The sequence below is a fragment of the Sinocyclocheilus anshuiensis genome, unplaced genomic scaffold (assembly GCF_001515605.1).
Source record: "Sinocyclocheilus anshuiensis isolate Anshui unplaced genomic scaffold, SAMN03320099.WGS_v1.1 scaffold482, whole genome shotgun sequence".
Lineage (NCBI taxonomy): Eukaryota > Metazoa > Chordata > Actinopteri > Cypriniformes > Cyprinidae > Sinocyclocheilus > Sinocyclocheilus anshuiensis.
Window position 1 is genome coordinate 872,009 of NW_015547676.1, and position 18,287 is coordinate 890,295.

At 34.5% G+C, this 18,287-nt stretch overlaps 1 protein-coding gene across 2 annotated transcripts in view; it reads right to left on the reverse strand.

Moving 5' to 3' along the window:
* Window positions 1–18,287, reverse strand: part of rsrc1 (arginine/serine-rich coiled-coil 1) — a 157,531-nt gene that overhangs the window by 58,797 nt on the left and 80,447 nt on the right. For both annotated transcript variants that reach the window (XM_016505530.1, XM_016505529.1), the window contains one exon: window positions 9,227–9,278. In XM_016505530.1, coding sequence (XP_016361016.1) covers window positions 9,227–9,278 — 52 coding nt within the window. The remainder of the gene's footprint in view (window positions 1–9,226; window positions 9,279–18,287) is intronic.

The following is an 18,287-nucleotide window of genomic DNA, read 5'->3' on the forward strand; positions in this document are numbered from 1 at the left end:
ATTTATTTTTTTAAATTTTTTTTTTATTTATTTATTTTTTTTATTTATTTATTTTTTTTCAAAATATTATATTCTGATTTAACAGCATGCATAAGTAAACTAACTTGCTCATATTAGCACAGTGTAAAAGAGAGCATGATAACTGCTTAAACCCGAGCAGGCTTGAGGAAAACACCATGAACTGTCATTTCACAAACCCCACCCATCCCATAAATTAAAGCTTGTATATAAATCAGGATAAATTACAGTACTATAACTTCACTCGTGTGGTTTATTTTTCGTGGCCTGCGTCTGGAAATCTGTCAGCCTGCCTCATTATGAAAGCTAAGTGACTTTGACATGTGCTACAAGTGTATTGCTGTGTTTTGGGTGAAGGGAAGACTCTTTATGAGTGTGAAGCGCGAGGTAATAAAGCTCCTGAACAATAAGTACAGCATTTGCAGTTGTTTCACTCACCCACATCCTTTCTTGTCCAGGGAAGGTTTACTCAGCATGCTAATGTCACTAACACGCATGTCAGCACTGAACCTCTGAAACGCAAGCTGTCACTCATTTAACAAAAGAGCTGTTTGTCCACTTTATATTGCCCAGAAGCATCTCAGAGGAAATAAAAGCAGCGACAGGCTCCTAAAAGAGTGCGTGAGGTTTTCATGTAGGAATACACGTATTGTTTTCGCATGCCGGAGAACACTTCCACCCCACATGTTCTCCTGAGATTGAGTGGGTGGCCACTGAGAAAGACAATGTGAAATAAAGCAGATAATGAGACAAACAGCATTTCACTGGAGTGAAGCTGCGCGGTAATGAAATATCTGAAGCAGAGGAAGAGCATGTCTTTCATCACTCTCTCCTCTCTCTCCACTCACACAAAGACTGACTCTGACCCGGGCTTTCCATGTTAGCCTATTAGTTCCAGTTCAGGTGTGTGTGTGTGTGTGTGTGTGTGTGTGTGTGAGGGATGGGAAACGTGACACCCTCTATGTATGTGGTCTGCTGGCCTCACATCTGTTGCAGCAGTCTGGGCAGTTAATGCTGCTCTTTTACGGCAGATATCAGTCAGCTTGCATTTTGTATAGGACGCTGCTTAAGTTTTGATGCACTCTGACCCTGCAGCACTTTAATGTCAGAAGATGTGGCAGATGTGATGGAAACAGAGCTCAAATTTGATTACAGATAAAGAGCATAAAATTAGTCTTTTTTTAAATGAATGTTATAATATTAAAGACACACATGCACACAAATATATAAATATAGACAACAGGTCAAAATGTTACTGCACTATTGTTTTTTTGCACATAAGTTAATACTGTACATTCGCATATGTAGGTACCATATACATAGTCTATATTTCTATTTTCACATTCTATATTTCTACTCTATACTCGCATATATAGATACACATAGTCTATATTTCTATTTTTTTCATAGTCTTTATTCCTACTACTGCAGCATAGTTTTTATTATTATGTTTCTTACATTGTATGTATGTATGTGTGTGTATAGTTTGTGTATGTGTGTGTATAGTTTTGCACTGTCTTGGCATTCATTGTGGACAGCAAAGTAAGAATTTCATTGCTCAGGGAAACTTGTTTTCCTCACTGAGCATATGACAATAAACGCTTTGAATCCTTGAATCCTTGAAAAGTTTGGAGTACTTACACTTTTTCTTATGTTCACCAAGGCCGCATTTACTTGATCCAGGGTTATTATTGTTAGATAAAAGTAAAACTGACACTAAAATTAAACCATAAAAAAAGTTACATTTGTACTAAATAAAAAAAAATTAAAAATTAAAACAACAAAAAACATCAAATGTACTGTATATAAAAATCTACTAAAATGACAAAAGCACAATACATATATATATATATATATACTGTATATATACACACATACATATACATACACATGGTAACACTTTAGTTTAGGAACCAATTCTCACTATTAACTAGTTGCTTATTTGTTATTAACATATTGGCTTTTTATTAGTACCAATAAAGCACATATTCTACATGACTATATTCTACATCCATAATCCTGCCCAATACCTAAACTTAACAACTACCTTACTAACTATTAATAAGCAGCAAAATGGTTTGTTAATAGCGAGAATTGGACCTTAAAATAAAGTGACATCATATATTTTCATTTAATATTAATTTAATTCATTATTTTCATTTAAAATAACTATTTTTGATTGAAATATAATTTATTTCTGTGAGGGTGAAGCTGAATTTTTCTTCTAGCTTCAGTGTCACATGACCCTTCAGAAATCATTCTATTATAATACTTATCCCAAACATTTGAATAGTAGTGTATCGCAGTTCCCACAAAAATACTAAGCAGCAACAACTGTTTTCAACATTGATAACAATAAGGAATGTTTCTTTTGACTGGTAGTGTAAATATGATTTAATGGAGCTGTCAATTAATAAAACAAAGCTGAAATGGCCCAAAAATAAAATAAAAAATTAAATTAAATAAAAACAAAAAACAAAACTGAAAACAACCACACAGGAATCAACGAGCAGCCTGTGTCTGTGTCTATCTATCTACATGATCCTTGTTAGCAAAATGAACAGGCAGTTATTAAGCCACATTAGCGAGTGAGTGTGGTTTTAGGAACACACGGCTACAATGATCGGCCGCTCTGAGAGGGCGGCCCGCGGGGGGTCAGGGCCCCTGGGGGCCGAGGGAAAGACTGAGAGAAGGGACCTCATTACAGGTCTGCCGCGGCCCCTCCACTATTGAGTGTGAGCAGCTTACGCTGGATGATCGGTTTCACACACACTCGCAGAGTCCATCAACACACACACACACACACACACACAGGAGTGGGGGGCAGCTTAGAGCGCCAGGGCAGGATTTAGAGATCTCAGGAGACCTCGCTGAAAGAGCAAAGCGAGGGAATAGAGAGAGAAAGCTGGAAAGAAGCGATTGGCGGGGCTACAGAGGAACAGAGGGCTTAAAGCATGGCAGGACGACATTACCATCCCAAAACCACCAACATCTGCTCTATCACAGACACGGAGCGCAGAGACGGGGTGGAGGTCGCTGCTTCATCACCACCCATACGCTTCATTTCACTGTGCTACATACACTGGAAGAGCAATCTCATTAAAGAAAGACTAACTGTCAACATTGAGAATCACATCTAGAAGTACAAACCAACTCCAGAAAAGTCATCAAACTCGGAGTGAACACAAGGTAAGACATGGACGGTGTGGAGGAGGACGGGGCCCACTAGAGGGCCTCAGCAAATGTCCAACAGCACCTCGGGATAATTGTTTACGATAATATAATATATTTTTATTAATACTGATATTAACAATCTAATAAAAAAAAACATACAATTAAATAAAATGAAATATTTCCTTGGTTTTTTGGTTCCCTCAGTTTTTTTAATTGATATTTATTTAATTATTTATTTATTTATGTATTTATTTATTTTATTGATGAACATACAGTTCTTGAAACCTTTAGAATAAAAAAATGAATTGTGGTGTAAGGTCCGCGCACATGGTCCAATGAAGGTATCCAGTGGCGGATGAAGGTCACTTGGTGTTCGGTCTTTTCAGCGCGCAGAGTTATTCAATTTAGGTTTAACTCAATCTGACTCCATTTTATTATGTCATCAAATTTAGGTTGAAAGGGAGATCGGTTGTTTGTTGGTCTCTAATTATTCTTACATTTGATTATTCTAGTTAACTCTTTACTTTGTATTTTACTCGTTCATTAGGAATCTATGTCGTTTTTAGGTTACCTCACGGCGGCCGCCATTCGTGGGCTCCACGATCACAAAACTCGCCAGTCTGAACCTTATCCAGAGGTTTGTGGCTAATACTATTTAATATACTTTAAATAGTAGGTTTGTTTAGCCCCCTACAGTTACCCATGTAATGCTCAAACATTAATCAGCGGTTCTTCTAGAACTCCTTGTCTAGACCCCGATAGCTAATATAACTACGTACAACTTAATTAACTCTGAAATCATATACATGGTTAACGTAACTGAGTACAACTTAAACTAAGGTCAAGCGGTTAGTCAGAAACCTATAATCTCACTTAAACCTGAGATTTAGAATGCACATAACCCTGGACGCAGATTTGCGGATACGCATTCACTTAATCTACTTGAGAAAATAATTTCAGAGTAAGTCAGAATAAGTCAAATGTAACAATTTATTATCAGTCAGGTAAATATTAATTAATTTACCTACATCTACACAAATTTCTGTTAATAATTGTTAATAATATATTATAGTCCAATACAATATTCGAAGGCCACCTATATAATATTAATAGATCTTTACGTGTTTACATAACACACAGTAAGCATTACACATGTAAAACTATTTTAATTCATATAATTATTACAATTATTAAATTTAAATTAAATAAATGTTAGAAATTAAGTAAAAATCTAGCTCAATTAAAATGCTAAAAAACATACAATTAAGTAAACTGAAATCACCCCCCCAAGATCTTGGAAGCAGAACTTTTAAGTACTGATGCAAATGTCAAAAAGAAAGACATTTATGTTTGCTGTCTGCACACATATTCCTGAAAAACTTCCTGATTCCTGATTTCTATTGCATAATGTTAAATGAGTAAAGCATTCTAACATTTAACTCAATTCCATCACTCAACCTGGATTCATTGTTCTGAAAAAAACTTGCATCACTGTAAATGTATATTTCACTCTTGTTTGTAAAAATTATTTTCTGATGCATGCTGCTGATAAACCAAAAAACTGACTTAAGCTGAATTAATGTTTAATAATGCTGCTCAACACAGCAGAGGCTGATCATATTTGGGCTGATCAGAGACCAGTACATAACAGTAACACACACAGACTCACACTCACACTCACACACTGCTGCTGCTGTCACATGTCCTCTGCTTAGAAATGTTGGAGACTGTGTTCTCTTGTTTGACTTCAAATTTCCTGGTATTCAGTTTTTGTCATGTGCTTTCTGTCGTCTATTCCTACCAGCAGCAGCAGTGTGTGTGCGTGTGTGTGTGTGTGTGTGTGTGTGTGTGTGTGTGTGTGTGTGTGAGAAGACTGATGGGTGAGTGGTTGCTAGATGATGTATGGCATGCGGTCCCTTTAATATGTTTCCTGTACGACTGACAGCTGGGTCACAGCACACACACACACACACACACACACACATGCAGGAACGCACGTTAAAAAGTATTAGCAGACTGTCAGATCTGCTGCATAATCAAAGCTCACAAAGGGAGCATTCAGAGCTCAAACGATGAAACACAACTTTGACATGTAGGGAGAGCTGCACACGTACAGTGAAACAGCTCAGCATTTCTTTTATCATAATAAGTATATTCAGTTTAGCCACGACTGCTTTATTCGTTGCTGTCTTTAAGACTCTTCACACAATATCTGTCCTTCTTCCTCTCTACTGTATTGTGATCATGTGTGTTTTTCTGCTTGTATGTCTCTCTCACGCTTCAGCAGATCTGGGGTCAGTAGTAGCTGCAGTGTGACACACTTTAGACCAGTTGTGGGGTAAATGAGCGCTAAGTTACAGTTTACACATGACCACATTTTTGCGTGCTGCACCATTAAATGGAGTTGAAATGTAACCCTATGTGTAAACTAAATATTTACGGAAGCCTCCGAGCAGGAATAATGGTTGATGTAAAACGGCAAACAGACTGAATTATATCAATAAGAGCGTGTTTTACTTTTATTTTTTTATTTTTTATTATCTCCAACATAGACTGAGGATTTGCTCGGATTTGTCTGTTGATGATCTTAATCCAGATTTGTAAACACAATGAAACAGCTGAGTGAACAGTATAAAAAAATAAATAGTTGAGAAAACAAAGAAAAAAAATAAAATAAAATAAGGCAACTTAATGCAGTAAGACTTCTGAGTTACTCCAACAATAGTTTTTTAGCTCTTCTCAGTAAATATACTTTGTTCAGCCAAGGGAAATTTGTTTGTTCATGCAATGCTGATTGTCTTATTTTGCTAATAGAAAAATTCTTGTCACAGCAACTGAAACAACACTTACTGTCTTTGAGGTAATTTGTTTCTGTTTTCTGGATGTAAAATAGAATGTGTAAAAAGTCACGACATTATAAATTTCATGTTTATTTATGAATGACAAACAGTGAATTGTTATAGAAACCTTATGTAGACAACATTGTATGTGTTTGTAAAATATCTTTCAAGACTAAGATATCCAGGAAATAGATATATGTGACCCTGGAGCACAAAAGCAGTCTTAAGTCGCTGGGGTATATTTGTAGCAATAGCCAACAATACATTGTATGGGTCAAAATTATACATTTTTCTTTTATGCCAAAAATCATTAGGACATTAAGTAAAGATCATGTTCCATGAAGATATTTTGTAAATTTCCTACCGTAAATATATCAAAACTTAATTTTTGATTAGTAATATGCATTGCTAAGAACTTCATTTGGACAACTTTAAAGATGATTTTCTCAATATTTAGATTTTTTTGCTCCCTCAGATTCCAGATTTTCAAATAGTTGTATCTCAGCCAATATTGTCCGATCCTAACAAACCATACATCAATGGAACAAACATTGATGCACAAACCTCAAGAACTATGGTAATCAACAAATGTTAAAAGATGAGCTCTTTATATCCCAGTACAACAACTAACAATAATGACAAAACAACAACAAAAAAGTTTAAATGAAGCCAGCAAACAGAAAAACAATACTCCTATAACAGTAACTGCAGAATTTACTCATGCTGCAATGCAGGCTGGGAACTCAGAAAGCCTTGACATTTCAACAATATGAAATTCTGTGTTCAGAAAACTGTGTTTTGGGGTAATTCTGTTGGTCTGGCAAGGGTCTTTATGTACTGTAGTTTCAAGAAAATAGCATTTTTTAATATTTGAGGCTCAAAAGGTTTCATAAACTTGAAAATATGCAGTTGCATTTTTTTACAGTGAATGCGTTACCAATGTTAAAGAACTCTAACGACGTTAAAAACATTTAATAAATCTTACACATTACTGCACTGACAAAGCTACTATATTATGAATTGCAGCACAAACATTAAATCTACATCCAGCTAAATAACTGTTCATGAAACCATAGATTTCATACAAATAAATAAAGGGCTGAGTTTGTTCTGCTCTTATTATTTCTGAATGAGTTCATCAGGTCTCACACACACTGACACACTTGTGCCTCATTCACGTGATTTGTGCTTCAGAGAGATCTCTGCTGAAATGAGCCTAGGAAGAATTAAGCTTCTTTTTCTGTTGAGTTTGGAAAACCCTCTACACAGTGATGTGCAGAATATCTCCAATTTCTGAAGAGGTCTGGACTTTTAAATCTTCTTACAGAGAGTCATACAAAGTGGTGTATGGGAAACTATACGGCTACAGCACATTAAAAATATACATAAACGGCCACATTATTTATCTCACACATCACACGTCAGTGCAAGTTGAGTTTAAATGGACTTTACAAAGTTTGATTTTATGTGAAATAAAGCAATAATTCATCTTTTCAATATAATATAATATAATATAATAGAGCCTCTTGAGAAAAAAAAACTGATGGATTATGTATGTATGTGGTTGACAAGTGTATTAAGGTTCAAGCTATTTTGAATACAATGGCATACTGTTCACTGTACAGTATGTACTGTACACTGAATACTATTTTACTAAATGTAGTGCTGTATGTGAAGCAGAACAGTAACATTTCAAATAGCAGGTTGCGTGTTTAACCCAGCGATCGTCTAGGTCCAGTTCTCATGTCTCCAATCACAGCAATTCAAGAAACAGATGTTCAAAACATGCCTTTTCCAGTTCATTCATCACACCAGAAATGGAAGTTCAGCTCAACCACATTGCATTGTGGGATACAGTAACCATTGCAGTGTGCTCAGATCAGGGCTCTAGACTGCAGCCAAATGGTTGCATTTTGCGACCATTTTCTGCCGGTGCGACAACATTTTGTGAGCGGTTGCACTGGCGCGACCACCGCATTGTTCAACTCGTAAGCGCTACCATTTCTGAGGCATATGAGAAATATCAAACGACAAAAGAAACAAAAGTGTAACGAAACCGTGCTAGTCGTTTGAGCTGCGCAAGCAAACAGATCCGAGCTCAGAACAGGTTTACTCGGGAACCAGTGTTGATTTCGTGACACTGTTACTGCACAGTGCTGCGAGATCCAGTGAGAAGCGTTTGAATTCGCTGCAGAATGAATGAAGCTTGCTGCAAGATCTAATGAGAAGCATTCAAATTCTGCACAGAATTCTCTGTAACAAGCAGATCAAACAGTGCTGACATACGTCAGAAACGCTAACTGTAACCATGCTGCTGCGGCAGAAATAGTCGAAAGTTATTACATTATTCATTTCAGGGTTTGTACAACCTTTTGAGAGAGAAATTCAAGCACATTTCAATAACTTTCAAGCTTTTCACACAACTATTTCCAGCACTTTAATGCTCTAAAAATGATCCAATTTAATTGTTATTTTTTTAATGGAATGACCAAAATATACTTTGGGGTAAATAAACAGTTATGCAAAATTAAAAAACAAACAAACAAACGTAAAATTACCACTATAACCAGTAGATGGAAGCAGAGGAGAACTTATTGTCTTATTAGTCATGAATTTCTACTTTTAGCTTTATATTTTGAAATTATAAAACCACTATAATAAAATATCAAATCATCAAGAAATCAAATTTTGTCAAAGTTTTGCACGTTTTTTTGTGTATGAAGTAAGAAAAGTCACAAAGTGCCTTGAAAAACACAAACTTCAATTTGCAGCTGAATCACACATAAAGAGTGTTCCTTTTATAATCACTGAAGTTATCAGTCAGTTCTGTACAATACTATAGAAGAATAATGGTATATTTAATAATAGAATATATAATTTTTCTATCTAAAAATTAGATTTTGCACGATATTGTTGTTATTAAAAGTAAATTTTGTATGCTCCTCAACTCAAGCTCAGTGCTTTACTGTCAAATGTGTATTACCAAGAAATAAACGTGTAATATTAACTGCACTTATTAACGCAAAACAAGTCATTTTATGATTAAATTATCTTTATTCTCAACACCCCTGGAGTCCTGTCAGATGCATACTGAATAGCCACAAAATGAGTGACCACAGCAAACGGTTGAGTTTTGCAGTGATGGGCAGAGAATGAAGAATACTGAGTCTCAAAAGAAATGAAAGCAGTCGTACCTGCAGCCTGAAGCACCAGCTGGAGTCGGGCTTTGGCCTGTTCTGCAGGAGTCTAGAACCACAGAGAAGCACGTTAGTAAACTGTCTAAACACTGGATTAGGAAGAAACAAGATAATAGAAGACGACTCCAACCTGAATAGACAAACACTACATTAGGGCATATTTTTGTTCAGTGATTCATTTGAATTGTTGTTTTGAATAAAAGCAAACATTACAATTAGACATGCTGACAATACACCAATGATAAAAGTTAAGAGAAAAAAAAAATAGACACAAACTGAACTTCTTTTAACTTAAACATTGTGTTTTTAGAATGCGGTTTCATGCACAAGACGCTGCAAAAGACGCAAGACGTCCATCAAGTGCATGTTTACGTAGAAAAACTGCATGTTTGATATTTCATGTTTGCATGATGGTGACAGGCTGAAAGCTGCTGGTGTCTTCTTTATTTTAACAAAACATTTACTGTTAATAATAACTTAATAGCTACAGCTTTTATACACTGCAAATTTGCCTTGACATTGAAAACCGAACGTCTACATTTTGGCTAAGAAATATACAGCATTTTAATTGTTCGTTTGTATTACTTCTGAGCATTGAGAAAATGTTTAAGACCAGTTTACACAATATTTGCTCTCGTGCATCTTTTCCGCAAAGAACACTCTTAAAAATAAAGGTTCCAAAAAGGGCATTTTGAAGTGATGCCATAGAAAAACCCTTTATCATTCCTCAAAGAACCTTTTAGTGAACAGATCTTAAAATATATTTTTTTTCATAACCTTAGGAAACTTTTTTCATGATAAAAAACATTTTGTGCAAGATTTCATTGATGGTATAGGGGTAGCACTTTAGTATTAGGGACCAATTCTCACTATTAACTAGTTAGCGTGCCTATTATTAACATATTGGCTGTTTATTAGTACTTATAAGGCACATATTCTGCCTGGTGTCTTCTTTATTTTAACAAAACATTTACTGTTAATAATAACAACCTAATAGCTACAGCTTTTATACACTGCAAATTTGCCTTGACATTGAAAACCGAAGGTCTACATTTTGGCTAAGAAATATACAGCATTTTAATTGTTCGTTTGTATTACTTCTGAGCATTGAGAAAATGTTTAAGACCAGTTTACACAATATTTGCTCTCGTGCATCTTTTCCGCAAAGAACACTCTTAAAAATAAAGGTTCCAAAAAGGGCATTTTGAAGTGATGCCATAGAAAAACCCTTTATCATTCCTCAAAGAACCTTTTAGTGAACAGATCTTAAAATATATTTTTTTTCATAACCTTAGGAAACTTTTTTCATGATAAAAAACATTTTGTGCAAGATTTCATTGATGGTATAGGGGTAGCACTTTAGTATTAGGGACCAATTCTCACTATTAACTAGTTAGCGTGCCTATTATTAACATATTGGCTGTTTATTAGTACTTATAAGGCACATATTCTGCATGACCATATTCTACATAATCCTACTCAATACCTAAACTTACCAACTACCTTACTACCTATTAATAAGCAGCAAATTAGGAGTTTACGGAGGCAAAAGCCGTAGTTAATGGGCTGTTAATGGCAAGATATTGGACCTTAAAATAAAGTGTTCCTGGTATAAAGGTTCTTCATGGAACCCTAAATGCTAATAAAGAACCTTTATTTTTAACAGTGAAGTGAATTAGTTTTAGATCACTTCACGTGTGCCGCACTTGAAACAGAACTTTCTTTAACCAGACGGTTTAGCAAGGTTTTAATACAGTTGTATTAAAATTTTTAAGTCGACTAGTTAAAACGTTACAAAAATCTAAATTGTTATCTTGAATTGGTCAAACATTCCGAAAATATCGGTATCACCCAGCCCTACAATATATAAAAACATTTAACAACACAGCTTCAGTGGCAGGGTTAAAAATAATAATTTTCTTGAGGAAATCACATCTTCAGTCATGTACAAATGACGATAAATCCCAGCGGATCGCGAGGGTGTGCGGGCGCGTGTAAACATGCGCACGAGGGCTAAACGTGTTGAAATTTCCAGCGCGGTGGCTCTGGAAGAGGCTGGGATATAATTCCAATATCTCCACTATTAGATTCCAGCCTCTTAATTGTCAAGAAAGAAGAATGATGAGGGAGGGAAGTTATAAAGGGCTATAGATTGCTCTCGAACGCAGGAGAGCCCGGTGTGTGTTGGTGTTATGAAGGTGTGTAGGATTACAGAGAAATTAAATGCTAATAGGATGAAATTTAAATGTGGATCCTGCAAGGCTCACCGTAGCTCTGCGGAGAATGTGGGTGTCGCTGACAGCGCTAACGCACATTATTCAGCAGAAATTTGATTTATCAAACTGTAAAGGTGTCACTTTCTCAAAATGTCATTTGGGGTGATGACAGGGAAATATAATGACCCGCTTTAATGTAAAACTGTCTTAGATGACAAACACATCAAGCTCCGCTCGGAAATCTGCTTGTTTTTGACACCTCGCCTTCGATAACTTCGAAAAAAACACGGGCTGCTCTTCTCTGTGGTCTTTCTGAGCGTGCTCCTCTTGCTTTTTCTCTTTTTCCCCCTCCTTTATATTGTTATCAGAAGCATATCAGACTGTTTCGGGACATCAATCAAGCAGACAGAAATAAAGGAAGGATTAGTGAATGTTCAGATAAACCCCCTCTCCTCCCATTCAAAGCCGTCTTCTCTTCTCTCTCCCATTACAATAACATCCAGTCATGCCGCAATAACGAGGCGGAAGAACAGACGGATTGCACGACTTAACTGGAAGGATAATAGCTGGCAGGGCAATCATCTTAGTTACAGTTTATTATGAAATTTCTACCATTGCATTTGTTTCAAGTGACCCTGAGGCAAGTGTCCGGAGATATTACACCACCGAGTGTTTAGACAAGAAAGAAAAAAGGAAAACACACAAAAGGGCGAAAAGAAAAAAAAATGAGCATCAATATGAAGAAAAATATAATTAGTTTCAAAGGATGACAAATGGGTGGCGGATTAATAATTAGATAAGTTTGTCAAATTATGAGACAGGCCTCATTCTGGCAAACACTGAGCAATAAGAGAGAGAGAGCTGATAAAATTTGACACAGATATGATACAAATAAGCTACACAACACTGTTTGACACCCACATCCCGACTGGATTCAGAACACTAGCCGATCTAGTCATAATAACCCTCGACGCGGCGGTCCTAACTAACAGAACTGACCGGTTAATGATGGAAGCGGACGCTCTGAATCCTAATTAACATCAATCTGTAGGACATAGTTACAGAAATGTTGCAGCGCTGCTTAAAAAGGGTTAAACTTACAGAAAAGCATCTTCACTGATTCAAAAAAAATTAATTAAGGGGCCACTATACTAAAAACGGAAAACTGTTTATGTGTTTTGGCTGTTCATTTAAACGACAGCGGCATTTTGAGGTTTGTATAGGTACACTACCGGTCCAAAGTTTGGGATCAGTAAGACTTGTAATGTTTTTTAAAGAAGTCTCTTCTGCTCATCAAGGCTGCATTTATTTGATCAAAAATACAGAAAAAAACAGTAATCTTGCAAAATGTTATTACAATATAAAATAATGGTTTCTATTTTAATATCCTTTAAAATATAATTTATTTCTGTGATGCAAAGCTGAATTTCCATCATCATTACTCCAGTATAAAGTGTCACATGATCTTCAGAAATCATTCTAATATGCTGATTTATTCAAATAAATGCAGCCTCGATGAGCAGAAGAAACTCCTGTAAAAAACATTAAAACTTGTTCTGATCCCAAACTTTTGACCGGTAGTGTATGTGCGCAGGTGCATAGTGTACCTTCACAAAGTGACATCGCCAACTAGTGGCCTGACGTGAATAATACAGCGACTTTAGCCGCTCTCGTAGATCCATGTGAACAGGGATCGTTTTGACAACAATGTCGTCTGTAAGCAAAACTTTTCAATAATGCAACAGTAAAACTTTTCCAAAACTGTTTTTCAAAATAAAAAGGGACAATTCATCCAAAAACGAAAATTCTGCCATTATTTACTCATCTTTTTGTCATTCCAAACCTTTTCTCGCTGAAACAACTTCAGACCTCATTGACATTCACTGTGTGAAAAAAATGAAGAAAAAAAAAATGAGGAGGTGCATATGATGACTATTCCCTAAATAGAAAACATGTTTAACTCTTGTGCTGTGCTGAAAATCCTTTACCTAATTTAGTGTTTACTATGCAATATTATCAACAAACTGTGGGTTCAATCTTCTTGTCAGCTTTTTTCAGTTAGCAAAGGTTTATATTTCTTTTTGGAAAAACTGAGGTGCATAAGCTCAGATCTATGCTAAATGAGCATCAAACCTGTGCTAAATTAAAGAATTCAATATTAGATAATAAGATAATATTAAATACAATATATATAACACAGTAAAAAAACAGTAGTATTGTGAAATATTATTACAAAAAACTTTAATTTTATGTAATTTATTGCTGTGAACAAAGCTGAATTTCTTCTTCAGTGTCACATGATCTTTCAGAAATCATTCTAATATGCTGATTTGCTGCTCAAGTAGGGGCCTATGAAATATTTTTTCCCAAATTCAGTTTTATCTATTTCCAAATTCCATTTCTTCCGTTTAAAATGTTTTATTCAATTTTTTTCCATTTTAATTCATTTTTCTAGACTAGAGTTTTAATGGTTAAATTAATAAAGTATTAATGGTCTGATGAACTGAAATCATGAAACATACACAATTTAACAGCAATTTATTAAAAGTTTAACAAAAATGACATTTTTAAGGCCTAAATAAATACGTATATATTTTTTTCCTCAAATTCAGTTTTATTTTTTATCCAAATTTTTACCAAATTCTGAATTTTTTGGATTCCATTTTAATATCATTAAATTGTAATAATAAAAAGCATCTCTAATTAATTGACTTTATAAATAAATATATTTATTATTGTTTTATTTATTTATTTTTTCAGAAATACTTTTACATTTTACATTTTTTCTGGAAAATAATTTTTCTGGTAAATATTCCTTAAACAATAATGTTTTAATAATAATTGTATCATTAGTAGTAGTAGTACAATCATTACATTAAGTAATACTTTTCTGTCACTGTTTCTTCAACTTAAACCTAACTTTTATTTTGCTGGGTTGCTGTGAAGTCCTTTAGTTTCTGTTTGTATATGATATGACGATATCACATCAGAAACGGGAAGTTTGCTCAGGAAGTGACTCTCTAGAGATTATGTTTATGGGTCAATATCACTGTAGGGTGCCTTTTGGTGTCCTGTACATAAATAACTAATTTGCCATGATAACTTAACATAAAAATGACTACGAAAGGGTGTGTTATATTAGGCTAAGTTTTTATATTCATAACAAAAGCATTACTTGGCTCTTTAGAGACATTTTCTAGATTTTATTTAGTTTTGTGTAAGAGGATGCGTGTTATTTTGCTATGTCACGTGCACTGCTCATTGTGAAATATTATTACAAAAAACTTTAATTTTATGTAATTTATTGCTGTGAACAAAGCTGAATTTCTTCTTCAGTGTCACATGATCTTTCAGAAATCATTCTAATATGCTGATTTGCTGCTCAAGTAGGGGCCTATGAAATATTTTTTCCCAAATTCAGTTTTATCTATTTCCAAATTCCATTTCTTCCGTTTAAAATGTTTTATTCAATTTTTTTCCATTTTAATTCATTTTTCTAGACTAGAGTTTTAATGGTTAAATTAATAAAGTATTAATGGTCTGATGAACTGAAATCATGAAACATACACAATTTAACAGCAATTTATTAAAAGTTTAACAAAAATGACATTTTTAAGGCCTAAATAAATACGTATATATTTTTTTCCTCAAATTCAGTTTTATTTTTTATCCAAATTTTTACCAAATTCTGAATTTTTTGGATTCCATTTTAATATCATTAAATTGTAATAATAAAAAGCATCTCTAATTAATTGACTTTATAAATAAATATATTTATTATTGTTTTATTTATTTATTTTTTCAGAAATACTTTTACATTTTACATTTTTTCTGGAAAATAATTTTTCTGGTAAATATTCCTTAAACAATAATGTTTTAATAATAATTGTATCATTAGTAGTAGTAGTACAATCATTACATTAAGTAATACTTTTCTGTCACTGTTTCTTCAACTTAAACCTAACTTTTATTTTGCTGGGTTGCTGTGAAGTCCTTTAGTTTCTGTTTGTATATGATATGACGATATCACATCAGAAACGGGAAGTTTGCTCAGGAAGTGACTCTCTAGAGATTATGTTTATGGGTCAATATCACTGTAGGGTGCCTTTTGGTGTCCTGTACATAAATAACTAATTTGCCATGATAACTTAACATAAAAATGACTACGAAAGGGTGTGTTATATTAGGCTAAGTTTTTATATTCATAACAAAAGCATTACTTGGCTCTTTAGAGACATTTTCTAGATTTTATTTAGTTTTGTGTAAGAGGATGCGTGTTATTTTGCTATGTCACATGCACTGCTCATTAAATTTGAATGATAGTAGAATATTGTCAAATCATAAAAAAAAAAAAATTCTCCTATTAATATTTTGTTAAATAAGAGATTATTCAATTTGAGTGTATTGATCATTTGGTAATAAAAACAGTATTTTTATTTCATAAAAAAGAGATGAGTTTGTCCATGTCCCTTGAATGGTTGTCCACCCTGTCGTATTGGGGACTCCGCCCCTTTAAGAAAAGGCCATCCCCTTTAGAGACATCAGGACAACAATGTTTTGTCTCTTCAGTGGCGGGAATTTCAACGGCTGAGGTGAATAAGTCAGTGACTTTTCAATTGACAAATTTTCTTCTTATGGGTTTCCTTACTTGCTTTGCCAAAGCTTGACATGTCCACCCTGTCGCCATAAAATATGCCAGAAGTGATTCGAATACAGTATTTTCAAAATACGTAAGTTTAAATATACCAAATTCTCTTCAACAACCAGACTAAATATTTAGCTAGTCACAGTTTGTTGTAAGCTAATATGCTAATGATTTTACATTGTTACAACAAATTCCATTTCAAATAAATGCTGTTTTTAAACTTTTAAAAGCAGAACAACTGTTTTTAATAATCAGAAATGTTTCTTCAGCTAATCAGCATGTTAGAATGATTTTTGAAAGATCGTGTGACACAGGAAAGCAGCTTTGATCACAGGCATAAATTACATTTAAAAATATAATCAAATAGAAAACAGATTTTTAACTGTAACGACATATTACATTACAGATTTTACTGTATTTTTGATTAAATAAATTCATAATTGTTGCAACTCTAAACAGCAGTATATAGTGTATATATACGGCCTATAGTATACACAGAGTTTATTCCGTTACTCATCGCTCATCTCATCTCATCTGACTTCATCCTCATTTATAGTCATTTTTCATTTGTTATTTCCAACCTCTGGCCCATTCCTTAACCTAAAAAAAAAAAAAAAAAAAGGACCGAAGCATTACGTTACAGGATCCCCGTGACATCAACACTAGTGACAACAGATTTTTTGTCTCTTCAGTGGCGGGAATTTCAACGGCTGAGGTGAATAAGTCAGTGACTTTTCAATTGACAAATTTTCTTCTTATGGGTTTCCTTACTTGCTTTGCCAAAGCTTGACATGTCCACCCTGTCGCCATAAAATATGCCAGAAGTGATTCGAATACAGTATTTTCAAAATACGTAAGTTTAAATATACCAAATTCTCTTCAACAACCAGACTAAATATTTAGCTAGTCACAGTTTGTTGTAAGCTAATATGCTAATTGAAGCTCAAAACGTCCACCCTGTCGGCCATTTAGACTCGATAAAGTGGACATAAACATGACAGGGTGGACATAGCATTCATTTGTAGCTAATATTGCTAAAAACTAAAATGAATGGGGGGAGGGGGGGTATATCAATGTGATTGAGGATGTAATTATATTATTTATTATTATTACATTATTTTTTAATAACCCTGTTTAGGAAAGGGACATCATACCTTTCAGAAAATATAATTTGTATCTTAATTTTGCAATGAAAACGTATTTAATAGTAATATATATGTGTCCATGAGAGGGTGGACATATCTTAAGGTTTATGCTTCGAATAATGGCCCATAATTATCTAAAGAAAATGTGTGGGAGCTCAGCTAATGTGTTTCTATAGTACTTGATTCTCTACTATTTATGATATGACAAAGCAAATGGGGAATTAAAACCAAAATGTTTGAGTACTGTGAGGGTTGAAAGGCACTCTATGGTGATATTGAAATCATACTCAAGAAACATTTCTGATTATTATCAATGGTGAAAACAGTTGTGCTGCTGAATATTTTGTGGAAACCATGATACATTTTTTTCCTTTGATGAATAGGAAGAACAGTCTTTGTCTATAAAATATAATGTTGTGTATGGATATCTTTTTTTAAATATAATCTCAATATGAAATCGGAGGCCTTTTTTACAATGTGCCATACTTCAGGACGGCGCTAACAGCATTTAGGAAAGCAGAGGCTGTTCATCTTTGTGTCTACAGTAGGCAAATATTTTTGTGGAAACCAAGTTTTTTTTTTTTTTTTTGATGAATAGAAAGTTTTTAATAAGTGCACTTGATTTCTTATCTACAGTGTAAGAGTATGTGTTATGAATGTAGTCAGATCAGCACTGCTCCAGCAGTCTCTCACAGCACAAACAGACTTGAACTGCGAGCCAGCTTGGGCAGCACACATGATGAGTCCAGGTTTGATGGGGTTTAGTGTCCCGATGAGAGGTCCTGGATCAGCGTATATCTCTCATTCACTCACACACAGCCGTTTTGCATAAACACTGAGCCAAACCAATTATCTCAATTACCACACCGCAGATCCTCATCCACACTGCTCAGAGCTTCTCTCTGCTTCCTACTGTCTACAGCTACTCATCCTCTGCCTTTACAGTCCATAGCTATCCTGCACAGCATTATATTCACTGCTTATGTCCATAAAGTATGATTTGAAGAACTCTAGTAGTCTGGTTGTGTGCTCTCTCTCTCTCTCTCTCTCTC